The sequence below is a fragment of the Punica granatum genome, chromosome 1, assembly GCF_007655135.1.
Source record: "Punica granatum isolate Tunisia-2019 chromosome 1, ASM765513v2, whole genome shotgun sequence".
In the NCBI taxonomy this organism is placed as follows: Eukaryota; Viridiplantae; Streptophyta; class Magnoliopsida; order Myrtales; family Lythraceae; genus Punica; species Punica granatum.
Genome location: NC_045127.1, coordinates 7244136 through 7257988, shown reverse-complemented (window position 1 = coordinate 7257988; position 13853 = coordinate 7244136). Strand labels below are relative to the sequence as shown.

General features: G+C 40.7%; 2 protein-coding genes across 3 annotated transcripts; one reads left to right on the top strand and one right to left on the bottom strand.

Annotated features, from left to right (window-relative positions):
* Positions 1-770: 770 nt before the first annotated feature.
* Positions 771-3740, bottom strand: LOC116193955 (protein LTV1 homolog). Of its 2 annotated transcripts, none has more exons than XM_031522704.1 (5): positions 3148-3740; positions 2356-2763; positions 1529-2146; positions 1248-1379; positions 771-1136 (listed from the first exon to the last, which is right to left on the bottom strand). In XM_031522704.1, the coding sequence occupies exons 1-4, from the start codon at positions 3583-3585 to the stop codon at positions 1248-1250; spliced, it is 1596 nt and encodes a 531-aa protein (XP_031378564.1). In that variant the 5' UTR covers positions 3586-3740; the 3' UTR covers positions 771-1136. The 2 variants fall into 2 exon arrangements, with proteins under 2 accessions (XP_031378564.1, XP_031378556.1); XM_031522696.1 differs by having other exon boundaries at positions 771-1133; positions 3148-3739.
* A 2986-nt stretch (positions 3741-6726) lies between these two features.
* LOC116195298 (kinesin-like protein KIN-7F) lies at positions 6727-12448 on the top strand. The gene is made up of 13 exons (XM_031524397.1): positions 6727-6957; positions 7561-7796; positions 7901-7990; positions 8090-8190; positions 8290-8403; positions 8505-8586; positions 8691-8758; positions 8864-8929; positions 9009-9133; positions 9290-9629; positions 9966-10889; positions 11245-11525; positions 11714-12448. Exons 2-13 carry the CDS (start codon positions 7586-7588, stop codon positions 12051-12053), a joined length of 2742 nt encoding a protein of 913 aa, XP_031380257.1. The 5' UTR covers positions 6727-6957; positions 7561-7585; the 3' UTR covers positions 12054-12448.
* The last annotated feature ends 1405 nt before the right edge of the window (positions 12449-13853 follow it).

Sequence of the window (13853 nt, the reverse complement as noted above, 5' to 3'; positions counted from 1 at the left end):
TATACACACAGTTTAAAGAAGATATATTTGTCAGTAGAACTTTGTTCATCGAAACGCAACCGAGCTTGTGATATATACACTAATCAAACGTTCGAAAGGAGGGAGGAGTTGCCACGTGATTGCATGTGTACTGCAATGGAAGGATGATATTAGGTTCATAAAATTCTCGACTTCACGGAATCCATTTGGAGTCATAGCACAGTACAAGAAGGAAGGTGAACTGTCGATACAACCATCATGAGCAATCAAGTCCATGAAAAAAAACTTCACCAAGAAGCTGACCCAACAAACTGTGAGTAGCACTATCAGAAGATAAAAGTTCAAGCAGACAAAAGACAGCACCTTTTGTTAAATCAATTAAGAGTTTGAAAAAGAGAATTTATGTTCGATCTAATCTTTTCTGGGGAAATCATTGACGGAGGCATGTTATCTTCGATTTGGACTAATACACGTGCTAAAGAAACATTCATGCGCTCACTTTCGGTACCATTTCCAAAAGCCAAGGATGAGCAATGGACTTCTCATCTCACTATGACTTCCTCTCTTGAACATGTTTTGATTCAGGGTACCAGTAGATTACCAGACATAAGTTGATTCTGATATCGCATGGTAACATCGAGAGTCCGACAATCTCATCTTAACTTCACAGCACGTCAAAGAAGTCATAATGCTCCTGCTGATTCTAGTCAAGATCATGCAGTGTTGTCTCCCACCGAGTTCTACGCAATATAATTGAAGATAGCAATCCCATGTCGGGCATTGAATATATATCCAAGCAGAAAAAATTTAGGGCAAGTATTTATTTCTCGCAACAAAATTATGATATCAACAAAGAACTTTCCTTCAACACAACACCTCATGTTTTTGAATGTATTATGCCATCAAAACCGTTTTTGTCACAGGCTCCATGTAATGCACTCTACGGAGCAACATCAAGACACATGATGACTTCGATGAAAAGCTGCAAAGCCAAACCTCTTGCAGAGAAAGAAAAGATCCATTGAAAAAATAAACAGCCCAACTCTCCTTGATATATCTCTAGCAGCAATATTTTCCAGCCTCGTGAAGTTGATGAAACGAGAGAGGCTCTTGTAATTTTTTCTCGCAGTATGTGGAAGTATTTAGAACTTCACCTGCTTCAAGAACCGTTACAGGCTTAACTACTAGCTAATATCAGAAAAGGCTAAGAATTAAATGATCCATATAAGGATAGATAGCTCCTCCTGTGAAAAAAGATTGTGACTTACCTACACGAGAGGAATCGAAGATGGGCCTGTAATAGCAGCAACTCTCTGAGCACGTTGTGCTTCACACCTGTAAAGCCCCTTCGTTTCCTTTTTCATGCGTCTAGCTTCCCGCCTTTCCTCCTTCACCACAGACTGTATTATAGAAAGTCAGCATCATATTCATCTGATAAAAAGAGTGCTTATATTTTCCGTTGATTATAACTGAGATCAAATGGCTACTTAATGCCCATATTCAGATCTAAATCACAGAGAATAATCTTAAAGCAGTATCAAAAGTCTACCTTCCGCTCTTTCTTCTCCTCTTTGGACTCTTGGCCGTGTTGTCTTCCCTTCTGCTGCTCCAGTCTCACGGTATTCCCACCCTTGACTTTCTCCGTAGCAGGTTTTCTGCCACGAGGCAGAAAATCCACAGGAAGTTTTTCTTTCCCTTTAAGGCTGATCACCTTATTGTTTGCAGCTAAAGCTCCAGGAACAGTTGCAGACAACAATCTCCTACGAGCTACTTCGGGTGCTTCGATTTTCTGAGGGTGATTATCAAGGTTCGAGTATGTAGAGACTATTGTTTCACAATCCCACATCTCCGATTCATCGCTACTTTCTTCTACGATCATTACTTCTCTATCATCTTCATTCTCTTTTTGATACTTCTCTGCATATTCCCTGCAGCGGTCAATCAAATCTGCAGCAGAATCCTCTAGCTTTTTGCTTTTTAATTGATCCTTCTCACGCAACAAGTCAGCTGGAGCTTTATAATCGCCTTCGATTTCTAGCTCATCCATAACTTTGTCATTTAGAGAATGTTTAAGCTTATCAGCAAGGCATTCCTCCTCTTCATCGCCATAGACCGGGTAGTAATCATCTTCATCCTCGTAATCAGATCCATATTCTTGTCGTTCAAGCTTCAAAAAATCCAGTGAAACGTTAGACATAGAATGAAATTTGACATTATGTGATGCATGCTACTGCTGAAAACAAAATCGTGTTTATTACACCAGAGTTTTCTATGTGCAGGTTACATGCATAACTTCTTCCCGATGAATCTAAATTGTTGAAATATATCTTGAATAGAGTATAAATTTCTGACAAGAAAATACCACTGAGAGCCTACCAGATCGAATTGTTCATCAAGAAGCCGACGAACCCTTGGTTTCTCCGTGACGTACTCACTATTCCCATCCTCATAAACATCAGTTGTTTGTTTCTCTAGATGAACTGAAGTATTTAGATTGTCAGTAACTCCTTTAGCAGCCTCCGATATCCTCAACAAATTCAATTTTTGATCCATAACATTCCCCCCTGATTCAGGACAGTTGGCCTGAACCACAAAATCTTCTTCCAAATCTTCGATATCTGAACCAAACCGTGACAGATCATTATCATCGAGCAGGGCAGCAACTTCAGGATCAAACACTTTCTGAACCTTCACATTAACTGACTGAGAGGCTACATTGTAGATGGAGCCATCATTGGGTTCATCATTCACTCCTCCGACCATGACTCTCGATGCATCATATGCCTGGCAGACAGAACCAATTAAATCAGTCAGAAAAGAGAATGGTATTAAAACAAATATATTGGACTCTACAACCTCTGATTCGTCTAGTCGCACGAATATGTATGTAAAGGCAATCACAAAAAGAAGACTCTGACCCTTGCAAAACTTTAATCTACAATCCCAGAATACACTCGGCAACCAAAATCTCGAGACAGACCGAAAAATTAACCCTCTAATTAATTCCAAGCTGCAGATTGGATAACCTGTAAATCAACCATTGGAAGCAACAATGCCAACCAAAGCATAGGTCGGTGTAATAGCTTTCAAGTGCAACTGCGTGATATTTTTTCACATAAATTAAAGCAATGAGCTCAGATTAAGCCTAGAACTGGACAAAAGACCAACCTTCACATCTTTCGGGACCAAGTCAAGCCTCGCTTTGGGGTTCTGATAGAAAGCTGATCCGCCGCCAGTGTTCCTAATGTCCCTCAGATGCAACAAGTAATTGTACCCATCATCAGGAAACCCCAGCTCCAGAATCTCCCTTCTAACGTGCTCCGGCAGCTGCTGCTTCTTCCCGTTCGATGCCCCGGCCAAGCTCCGGAAGGCCCCAGCTTCCTCGACGTCCTCCGGCGCGTCGGCAAATCTCGAGTTCGGATCATCGTCTCCATCGTCGTTGCCGTCAAGAGTTTCTACGGAGTACGGACTGTTGTCGACGCGGACGAAGATGCGGTCACCTCCCGGAGCGTCGGCGGCGAAGTTGGGGTCCGTGGAGTCGCGGGAGAGCAGCTGGAAGGTCGCGGCCTTCTTCTTGTCGATGAACTTCTTCGTCTTGCGGCCCATAGTGAGACGACTTCAATGAAGGATTTAGCAGAAGAACAGTGAAATAGCACGAAGAAGAAGAAGAAGAAGAAGAAGAAGAGGAGCAGCACCGAACGAAAGCAGAGCGACCGCGAGGACTGCCGAGAAGACGACCTAATGGAGGGTTTTTTGTTTTTGAGAAAACATTCAATTTGGTCGTCAAAAGATCAGTTGCCAATAATTTAGTCCCTCAATGAATTTTGTCAATAATTTAGTTCTTCAAAAATTTGGTTTTCTAATGAATTTTACCAATAATTTGATCCTCATAAAATTAGTTGGCCAACAATTTGGTCTTCAAAAGATTAGTTGGTTAACAATTTGATCCTCGAAAGGCCATTTCATCGGACAATTTAGTCCCAACGTTAATTGACCGTCAACATCGTGACGATAATCTAATCCGAAAGTTGATATGGCACATTTTTAATTAATGGCAATTGAAAATTTGATTTTTCAATCTTAAAACCCTTTATGACGTCGTTTTAGTCGTTTCACACTCCACTTCTACGAACGGAAATGAGAATCTCAACTAACCTAAAATCAACCAAGGTGATTCAATCTGCACGAAACACGTGATGGAGTTGTTGATTTCGCTACTCATTCATTGTATCTTCACACTTTGCAGAGAGATTTTCGAAGTTAGAATTGAAATGGGGAGGAGGAATGTGGGATTTATAGAGCTGAGGGAGTGAAAATGTGAACAATGTTTTTTGATATGGTGGGGGATGGAATAACATCGTTCAGTTTCAGTGGGATTGTGGTTTTATTTTTTTTAGAGGAGGGACAGACGACCAAAATGATATCATATCAGGTTTCGGGATTAAAAAATAATTCTTCAATTGCCACTAGTTAAAGATGTGTCACATTAGCTTCCAAGTCTGATTATCGCAACGGTGTCGACGGTCAGTTAACATCAGGACCAAATTGTCTAGCGGAACGGTATTTTGAGGACTAAATTATTGACCAACTAATCTTTCGAGGACCAAATTATTGACAAAATATTGAGGGACCAAATTGTTCGCAAAATTAATCTTTCGAGGACCAAATTGTTGACCAATTAATCTACCAAAATATTAATTCACTGAGGGACCAATTGTCAGCAAAATTAATTTTTCAAGGATCAAAGTGTTGTCCAACTGATCTTTCGAGAATCAAATTATTAGTAAAATTCATTGAGAGACGAAATTGTTGATAAATAATCTTTTTGATGATTAAATTGAATGTTTTCTCTTCTTCTTCTTTTTATAAATTTTTTTTTTTGTTCCTTTTGTTCTTTTTCCTCTTTTAGTTTTGGAGATGGACCGTATTAATGGGCTGGAATCGGCCCATTATTAGGAAAGAAAAGAAAGCCGTTAATTGTTCGTTGAATTATATGACTACTGCAATTTTGCCCTTGGCATTTCAAAGAGTCAACACTACCAAATAATGTCAAGATATATTTGGCTCGGTGGCTGTTGATGTGGTCTTTTACACACCAATCAAAACTTATACTGCGTTTGGTTTCAAAGTAGAATTTTAAAATTAAATTTTGATTTTGAAAATGAGTGGTATAAATGAATCACACCATTTAACTTTATATGAGTTATTTTGTTTTGTAGTGAAAAAAGTAATATAAATGGGACCCACTCTTTAATTTTATATGAGTTATTTTGTTTTGTCTTGAGTAGAATTAAATTAAAGTTATGATTTTAAAATCACATTTACAAACCAAACAAACCATTAAGCTCTAGAAATAATCTCGTGAATCTGCAAACTGATTGTGGACGACATGCTTTTGACTTATCTAAATAAGTGAATTAGTAAGGTGCGCGCAAACTGATTTGAACGTCACCTGACCACGAATTAAAAAGATGAAAAGAAAACCTTTTTTTGACCGACTAAGGAGAAAACAAAACTACCAACTAAATATGTATACCAAGCTTTTAATTGATCTTAATTTGACTAGACATTCACTTTTTTAAGTATGCATGCTATATGATTGTGTGACTAAATTGCAGATGCCCCAGAACCCCATTTCCCGCGTGGTATTCCAAAATTATTTCCCACGAAACAAATTAATAAAATCTGTTGGATGAGAAAGGATGCTATGGTACATGAATTTTCGGGTAATCTTAAGGAATAACAAAAGAAGACAGCATGTCTGTCGCCGGCGGTCGGTTGACTTTATAGGCTCCGCCAAACAGTGACAACCCATCACGTTGCCGACGCCACCGTCCGTGCCCTACGTCTTCGGGCAAAATTATTCTCCTTTCTTGGCTGAAGTCGGGACGTAATATCTAAGCATTTGGTTTTGGAATCGAATTCCACTCAACTCTATTTCAATTTAATAATAAATTCATACGCATACTTTTTTTCTAATCATTATTATAATTAATTTTTTAATAATAAATTATTTATATGTACTTTTAGTTCAACACATATGCATCACATCTTCTTTTCCTATCACAAGTTCGAATTCTATAACATCAATGACAACGGTTCGCATAATCATATGCAACTTCTCTGAGTAACAAGGCTTAACAAGCAAGCTTAGTTATTTCAAGCGATCTTTGTATAAATGTTTTAATCAGTGCATGTCTGCTATGACAATCACAGAATGAATTCACTGATATTCAACGATTCGAGCCGGAATAATAATTTGGATTTTTGCCGACCCAGCAAATATATTGTGGCAATTCGTTCATAGAAATGCCGATGAACTGTTGTTACTAATTCTTGTTGCGGCCCTAGTTGGAAATGTATAAATAAATTTTCTAGTAATTAATCCTTTAAAGAAATTAGCATCAATTTTTTTTTTACCGTGATATCTGAAGGTCCAACAGGGTTCTATGAATTCAGTTCGAATCGACTCGGACTATTAAGGGATTTTCAAATATAATTTTTTTTCATTCACGATACTCAAATTCGATATCTTTTTTAAAGGTAATAAATGTTAAATTTTGTTATAATTTTCTCTTGGTCAATATATATATATATATATGTTTTTGGATATTTTATGGTTAAATTTGGGTAGGAAAATTTTCTTAATTTAGTTGGGTCAGGCGGTTGGATTTCAACGGTTGGAAGGAGTCCAACTCAGCCGGAAGGCGACACGGCAGGGGAGACGATTTGCTGTTGCCTCCATTTTTCCTCTCTGTCGGGAGAAACTGCTAACGCCCTCGTGACAAAAACTAACTCCAGAAGGGTAAGAAATCTCCATTTCTTTGGCCAATTCTCCCTGTTTTCTCAGTCTCAATCTTCCCATTGAAAGAATGTCCATTCAGTCACATTGAAGAAGAAGAAGAAGAAGAAGAAGAAGAAGAAGAAGAGCTTTTCTCAGAGCTGCCCCTCCCCAGCCATTGAAGAGGCTGCCTCAAGGTGAGAGAGACATCATCGTCACAGCTTCATTTGTTTTGTTTTCTTCAACGCTTGTGATCCCGGCAGATGCAGAACCCACATTTCGAGCCGATTTTCTGAACCCTTTTCATTCTGTTAAGCAATGTCGTTGTTTAGATGTGCTTATGCGCTTGTTTTGATTATGGTTTTGGTTCTTCCTAAGCCTCGGTCAGCTCGGTTCCTGTTTTTCCATTCGTCGCAATTTTCTTTTTCCTACGCGTAATTACTGGTCATGTCTGCACGGGTAAATCTCAGTGCAAAACTGCAGACAGACATGTCGGGATCGAACCAACTCGGAAGTGTCTTCTCAAAGTATATAAAGCAACGTGTTTCTTATTTCCAGAAGAAAAACAGAGAGGGAAAACTTTTTCTTCGGTTCAATAAAACCAAACAGCTGATACATAGCTGTTGATTTTACTGGGCAGGTCAATGATTGGTAAATGGATTTTTTTGTTCTTTTCATAGTATAGAATAGAATATGGTTGTGGATAACTCAACTCCGTCAGGAGTTCTCCCAGAAATCCCGTGATGTAAGTGAGAAAGTTTCGTGAAATTCGTAAATAGTTTTATTATTTAAATTTGCAGGGGGAGTTTTGAGGAGATTGGGGCAATGGGAGGTTCCCAGGACTTTGATACAGTCAGTGTGAGTAGCTTTGGCGGCCAGAAGGAGAAGATATTAGTCTCTGTTCGGCTGAGGCCTCTCAATGACAAGGAGAGATCGAGAAACGATGTCTCAGATTGGGAATGCATCAACAACTCCACCATCATTTTCAGGAGCAGCATCCCGGAACGTGCCATGTTCCCTTCCGCCTACACATTTGGTAATTGAATCCCGAACCTCGACTTTTCTCATGCGTGTGCAAATGTAGTCTGAGTGCCCCTGTGGGATTTGCTTATCTTCTTTTGATTTCAATGTCGAGGACAGATCGGGTCTTTGGTTGCGAAAGCTCAACGGAGCAGGTCTATGAGGAAGGAGCCAAAGAAGTCGCGCTTGCCGTAGTCAGCGGCATTAACTGTGAGAATTTTCGATTTGTTGGCATTGAAAACTCCCTGCCAAATTTCTTTTATCATACCCCATAGTTTCTCACAAGTCACAACTCTCCTGTTTATTCAGCAAGCATCTTTGCGTATGGGCAAACGAGCAGCGGGAAAACATTCACGATGAGTGGAATTACTGAGTATGCAGTGTCAGATATATATGACTACATAGAGAAGGTGAGAAGGAGACTCGTTCTAGGCCTGTCAATCAGAATATGATTGTCAATTGATCGTAGCACTTATGATTAACTTGCATATTTTTGTAAACTTCAATAGCACCCAGAAAGAGAGTTTGTGTTGAAATTCTCGGCCATGGAGATTTACAATGAAGCAGTTCGGGACCTCCTAAGCTCAGACTCTACTCCACTGCGGCTCCTTGATGATCCAGAGGTGAAATATCAGGACTTTGTTATTTGATTTCTGGTGTATTTATGTGTGAATTTTATGAGCGTTCCTGAAGTTCTTAAACGAGAATATACATTAATGTGCAGAGAGGAACGGTCGTGGAGAGACTTACCGAGGAATCATTACGGGATTGGGATCACTTCCTGGAGCTCCTTGCTGTTTGTGAAGGTAATAGAACTCCAAATGTTCCTACAAATAGCTTTTTATGCCATTTCATTTCCCATTGTTATGTTAACATTTTAATCTACGTCCTCTCTGATGCTTTGTTGCAGCTCAAAGGCACATTGGTGAGACATCCTTGAATGAAATGAGCTCGAGATCGCACCAAATACTTAGACTTGTACGGATCTTTTTTCTTTTTCTTTTTTTTTTAAAAATTATTTTTAACAAATAATCTCTAGAAGTTTTGACGAGTTCGATTTTATAACGGATTGAATTCTTGCAGACAATCGAAAGTTCAGCACGCGAGTACTTAGGCCCCGATAATTCAAGCACTCTCACGGCTTGTGTGGTATGGAGCTTAATGCACTCTCCTTCTATATTTGTGGAGTCTCGTAGAGGAATTAAAAATGTTCCTTATTTCTGGACAGAATTTTGTTGATCTTGCTGGGAGTGAACGAGCTTCACAGACATTATCGGCAGGGACGAGACTCAAAGAAGGGTGCCACATAAATCGAAGTTTGCTTACCCTGGGAACTGTAATTCGCAAGCTAAGGTCAGTTTTCATTTCAAAAACTGCTCTCTGTTTTCTAGGTTTCTCATAACGGAAACTGGAGAATTTGTCTTAGATTCTCATGCTTTTGTTATATGTATGAAATACTGGAGTAGAATTGAGTGACTCGACTGACCCCGCTGTTATAATATGATGCAGCAAAGGAAGAAGTGGGCATATACCTTACAGAGACTCGAAGTTGACCCGAATACTGCAGAATTCCTTGGGAGGCAATGCCCGAACTGCAATGATTTGCACAATGAGCCCTGCTCGTAATCACGTGGAACAGTCTAGGAACACGCTATTGTTCGCGAGCTGTGCAAAGGAAGTCACAACTAATGCACAGGTCAATGCGGTGATGTCCGACAAGGCACTGGTGAAGCAGTTGCAGAGGGAGCTGGCAAGGATGGAGAGCGAGTTGAGGAGCTTCAGCTCCTCCTCTTTGGTCCATAGTGATTCGAGCGCACTGCTGAAAGAGAAGGAACTTCAGATTGAAAAGGTAATGGGATGAAATGAATCTAAAAAACCCGGGCTTTCATGCATGCCTGCATTCTGAATTCTGTTGAGATCGAAAATAAGATATATTTTAAGTTAGAATAAAACCTGTTGTTTACAATATATGGCCGTGTCTGTTGTCGACAACGGCTTAAATTTTTCAAGTTTCATGAAAGATCACCCAGTATTAACTGTAAACTGCATGGAATCTGCAGCAAACACCGAGACGCATAGTATCTTTTCCTCAGTCAATAGTAGTACTCGAATAAGTAGGAAGCTATGCATACAATATGTTCTTCATATTTGAATGGTTTTGGGATTCTCTTTGCTTTTCGTGCAGATGGATAAGGAGATTAAAGAACTGACTCAACAGCGTGACATTGCCCAATCTCGGATCCAAGACTTACTACGGTCGACCTCAGATAGACAAGGTTCAAAATTGGGAAATGTTGAGGAACCGAATCATGGTAAACACTATGAGAGGCTGAACTCCAGTAACAGCAACCTCGACTTCGCTGATAATGTTGAAGATAACTTCTTGCTGGATGGGACATCTCCAAGGCTTTCTATGGGCATGTCACCCAAATTTGTGGGACCTGATCAGCTTTCTGAGTGGGAGGTCGACGCTCCTAAAATTCCGGAACCCAATAGTATCAATGGTTACAACGATGACAGAGAAGTCACCTGCAAAGAAGTTTGCTGCATCGAAGAAGATGAGTCAAGACCGAACATTATTGACCAAAAGGAAGAGACAGAAAGAAAAGTCGAAGAAAATGAGAACAAGCACACTAAAGAAGAACCACTAACTTCCCTGAAGAAGACAGAGGGTGAAGTTGGAGATAGTAATCCCAATGTAACTTATGATAGTTTGCAGAAGAAGATTCAGGACATGCAGAAGACGATAAACTGTTTGGTCAGTTTGTACCCCGCAGAGCGATCTTCTCCCTCATCCTCGTCAGATATGGACACTGCAAGCACAGTAAGCTCGAAGGTTACTCGGAGCAGAAGCTGCAAAAGTCTGTTAATTGGAGCTCCTCCCTACTCGACCTCCGAGGGATCAGAGGCAGGATTCTCGGGTAATCTGGAGCGATTCCCGGGGAACATTTCCTGTGATTTTGATAATACAGGGAGGAAAGAATCCTTGACTTCCGCAAGGACAAGTCCAGACTTGACGGAGCTCAGCCGGCTTGAGAACAAAAAATTTGTAGCTGAGGAAAATAAAAAGGAGGAAGACAATGTCCAGTTGAAGCAAGTCGATGATACGGTGAGAAACTCATTGTTTTCGATATGGAAAATCTCTGTGAATACTTTCAGATCCGGAAAAACGTACAGTCTGATGTATTATCTTTTGCATCCAAGCTTTTATATGTTTGCTCCAGAGAACAGTTCGAGTTTTCGATTTTCTGGCTTGAGGAATGCATTAGAAATCCTATTCTCCAAATTCATTCAGAGAACAAGAGATTAACTTATCATACTTTATTGGGTAAAAAACACAATTTCCGGAATGCCAAACCGATCCAAGACTTGTCATCTCATTATTCTTGCTCTTCAAGGAATGCAAAAGAACATAAGACGGAAGAGCTAAGGATTGTTATTTCTGTATAAAATGTGTTCTTCAGGGGTCAATGCAGAAGGCCGACGAGAAGAGCTCTAAGCAACAAGCGGCATGCCCAGAGACACTGGGAGCCTTTTCCAAACCCGAGCCTTCCGATTGGGGGATGGAGTTCAAAGTCAGGCGGGGAAAGATCGTCGAACTATGGCAGGCATGTAATGTGCCGCTACTCCACCGCACTTACTTTTACTTGCTCTTCAAGGGCGACCCCTCGGACGCAGTCTACTTGGAGGTTGAGCTCCGCCGATTGTCCTTCCTTAAGGGCTCGAGTCACGAACAAGCTTCCAGGTATTGAGCTTCTTCTCCATCTCTAAAATTCTGGGAAAACTTGATTATGAAGGCCTTAACGCGTCTCGATCGTTTGGTTTGGACCCACAGTGACAATTTATCGTCGCTCCCTAAACACAAAGAAAGTTATTAAACAATTCATCCTCAAGCTAGACAATCCTGATCTCCTCTTCCTATTCTGTGAACAGCAAAAAGGCGCTGAACAAGGAAAGGGAAATGCTGGGGAAACGAATACTGAAGAAGTTCCGGAAGAGGGAGAGGGAGAGCCTCTACAAGACATGGAATATTGGGCTGAACACGAAACAGAGGAGCCAGCAGCTAGCGCGAAGGCTTTGGACAGACACGAGGGACATGGCCCACATTGAGGATAGCGCCAGGTTAGTCGCGAGGTTAGTTGACTGGTCCGAGACAGGTCGGATACCGAAGGAGATGTTTGGGCTCAGCTTCTCTCCCCAGCCCCTGGGCAGGAGATCCTTTGGCTGGAGGTCCAGCATGTCCTCCCTGTCATCAGCATCATCCCTAGTATAAAAGGAGACATCGATCAGGATATTCTGACATGGACCGGTTCTAAGTGGAACATTCTACAACTGAATTGATCCCAGCCTTAACCTGCGTGAGTTCCACATCCCGGGTCGGCATCTTCGGTGTGCTGCAGATTTGGCTGAGAGCTTCACAAACTGTTCAAATTGTTCTTGGAAATTGCCAGTCAAGAAGGATCTGACACATACAGAGCTTCCTAGCTCCACTCTAAGTATAGTGCTAATGCATTGTTCCATTGATCTTCGTCTCAGTTAATTCGTATTTTCTCAGGGCTAAAAGCGTAGCGCATCCATAAGAGAATAATGCGAGCCTTGAGAAGACAATGTGATTTAATGTGAATTGCCGTGAATGATTAACCCGACATAATTGGGACCCTTCATGTAGATTGACGTTAGCATTATAAAAAACCTCCACAGTGATTTTATGGGAACATTATCAGCTGATGGACCGCATGATAAGGATGACTTTCATTCACGACCTGATGATTTGGTCTTACTGGATGTGATTCAGCAAGAGGCCAGATATTCCTAAGATTTCTTGCATAATTGACCGGAGGAAGAGACGGCATATCGAAATAAATCTTCGCTAGCCCAATCGAGTGGGACCCGTATTTCGGAGATGCCACCGGTAGCAGCAGCGGCAACATGGCTAGGATGCAAACGTCTAGGATCCATTTGAACATCGAGTTTTTGTTTCCATTTTGCTCAACCAAAGAGGAGATGATGTACTTTTTCCTCAAAATGAATCTATTGACAAGAAGATGAGCTTCTGTCCAAGTCGAGATCACATTGGCGGGACATGACAACCCCGATAATCCTTCCAAGACAAATTCTCTTCCACGACCGCAACATTGTGCTGGAACAGAAAGACATACATTTACGATAGCATTGTGAGCTAAAGTGGGCAGAGATCGTGCTGTTTTTAAGCTGCTCTTTCAGGCCCAAAAAAACATAACATGAAAACTCATCCTGGGTCAACGATAGACGATATAGGCATGCTATCCGAGCTAATTCCATCACAGACTCGATGATGTGCGTACGAACTTTCCCACGACATTTATATTTTAGATTCCACTAATTAATATAGTACGCTGTTGTGTGGTCCTGGTCCAGTCCCCCCAACGCAAAGGATCTATTGATATGCATGGTGTGGCCATGCATGAGAATCCAGCGGGAAAATATATATTTGTGTTCCCTCTCCCAACTTTAAATTTAATCACGCAGTGCATCCACTCATGATCACTGCTGCTCAGCAGCCAGTCCACCCCTCCCTTCCACGATTTATATATACATATATATGTGTGTGTATATATTGAGAGGAACACATCTGTCAAGCATCTATTGCATGTAAAGCCAAAAGCGTGAGAGCTGATAAGAATTCACAAGAGTTAATGATTCTAACCCCCCCATCGCCAATCAATCACCATCACCTCCCAACTCCATAAAGCAAAAGGGCCATTGCCATTCCCTCCCTCCCCTTGGGATGAAGGGCACAATTCCACGTAAGGAACTTTTTGCTTACTTGGACCCCTTTTTGGAACCCAAAATGAATTCAAAGAACAAAGCCATATATATGGGATTAGGGAACTCCTTTTTCACCCTTTTATGGAGTTTTTGTCCAATCTCTTTTCCAAAATGTTTTTCACAATAAACATTTTTGCAAATTAATTCCATAATAGACTTACATTATTTTATTTATTTATTTACATTCCCCCAAGACATTTGATTTGTTTGATTTAACTCTTTGGCCCAATAAAAAATAAGTAACATTATTCTTCTTTTAATGTAT

Coding starts and splice junctions, on each gene's coding strand:
- LOC116193955 (XM_031522704.1), bottom strand. CDS start 3,585: ATGGGCCGCAAGACGAAGAAGTTCATCGACAAGAAGAAGGCCGCGACC. Junction 2,147..2,355: donor TTGATGAACAATTCGATCTG/GTAGGCTCTCAG, acceptor GATTTTTTGAAG/CTTGAACGACAAGAATATGG. Junction 1,380..1,528: donor AGGAGAAGAAAGAGCGGAAG/GTAGACTTTTGA, acceptor TCTATAATACAG/TCTGTGGTGAAGGAGGAAAG.
- LOC116195298 (XM_031524397.1), top strand. CDS start 7,586: ATGGGAGGTTCCCAGGACTTTGATACAGTCAGTGTGAGTAGCTTTGGC. Junction 9,134..9,289: donor ACTGTAATTCGCAAGCTAAG/GTCAGTTTTCAT, acceptor AATATGATGCAG/CAAAGGAAGAAGTGGGCATA. Junction 11,526..11,713: donor AGTCACGAACAAGCTTCCAG/GTATTGAGCTTC, acceptor TTCTGTGAACAG/CAAAAAGGCGCTGAACAAGG.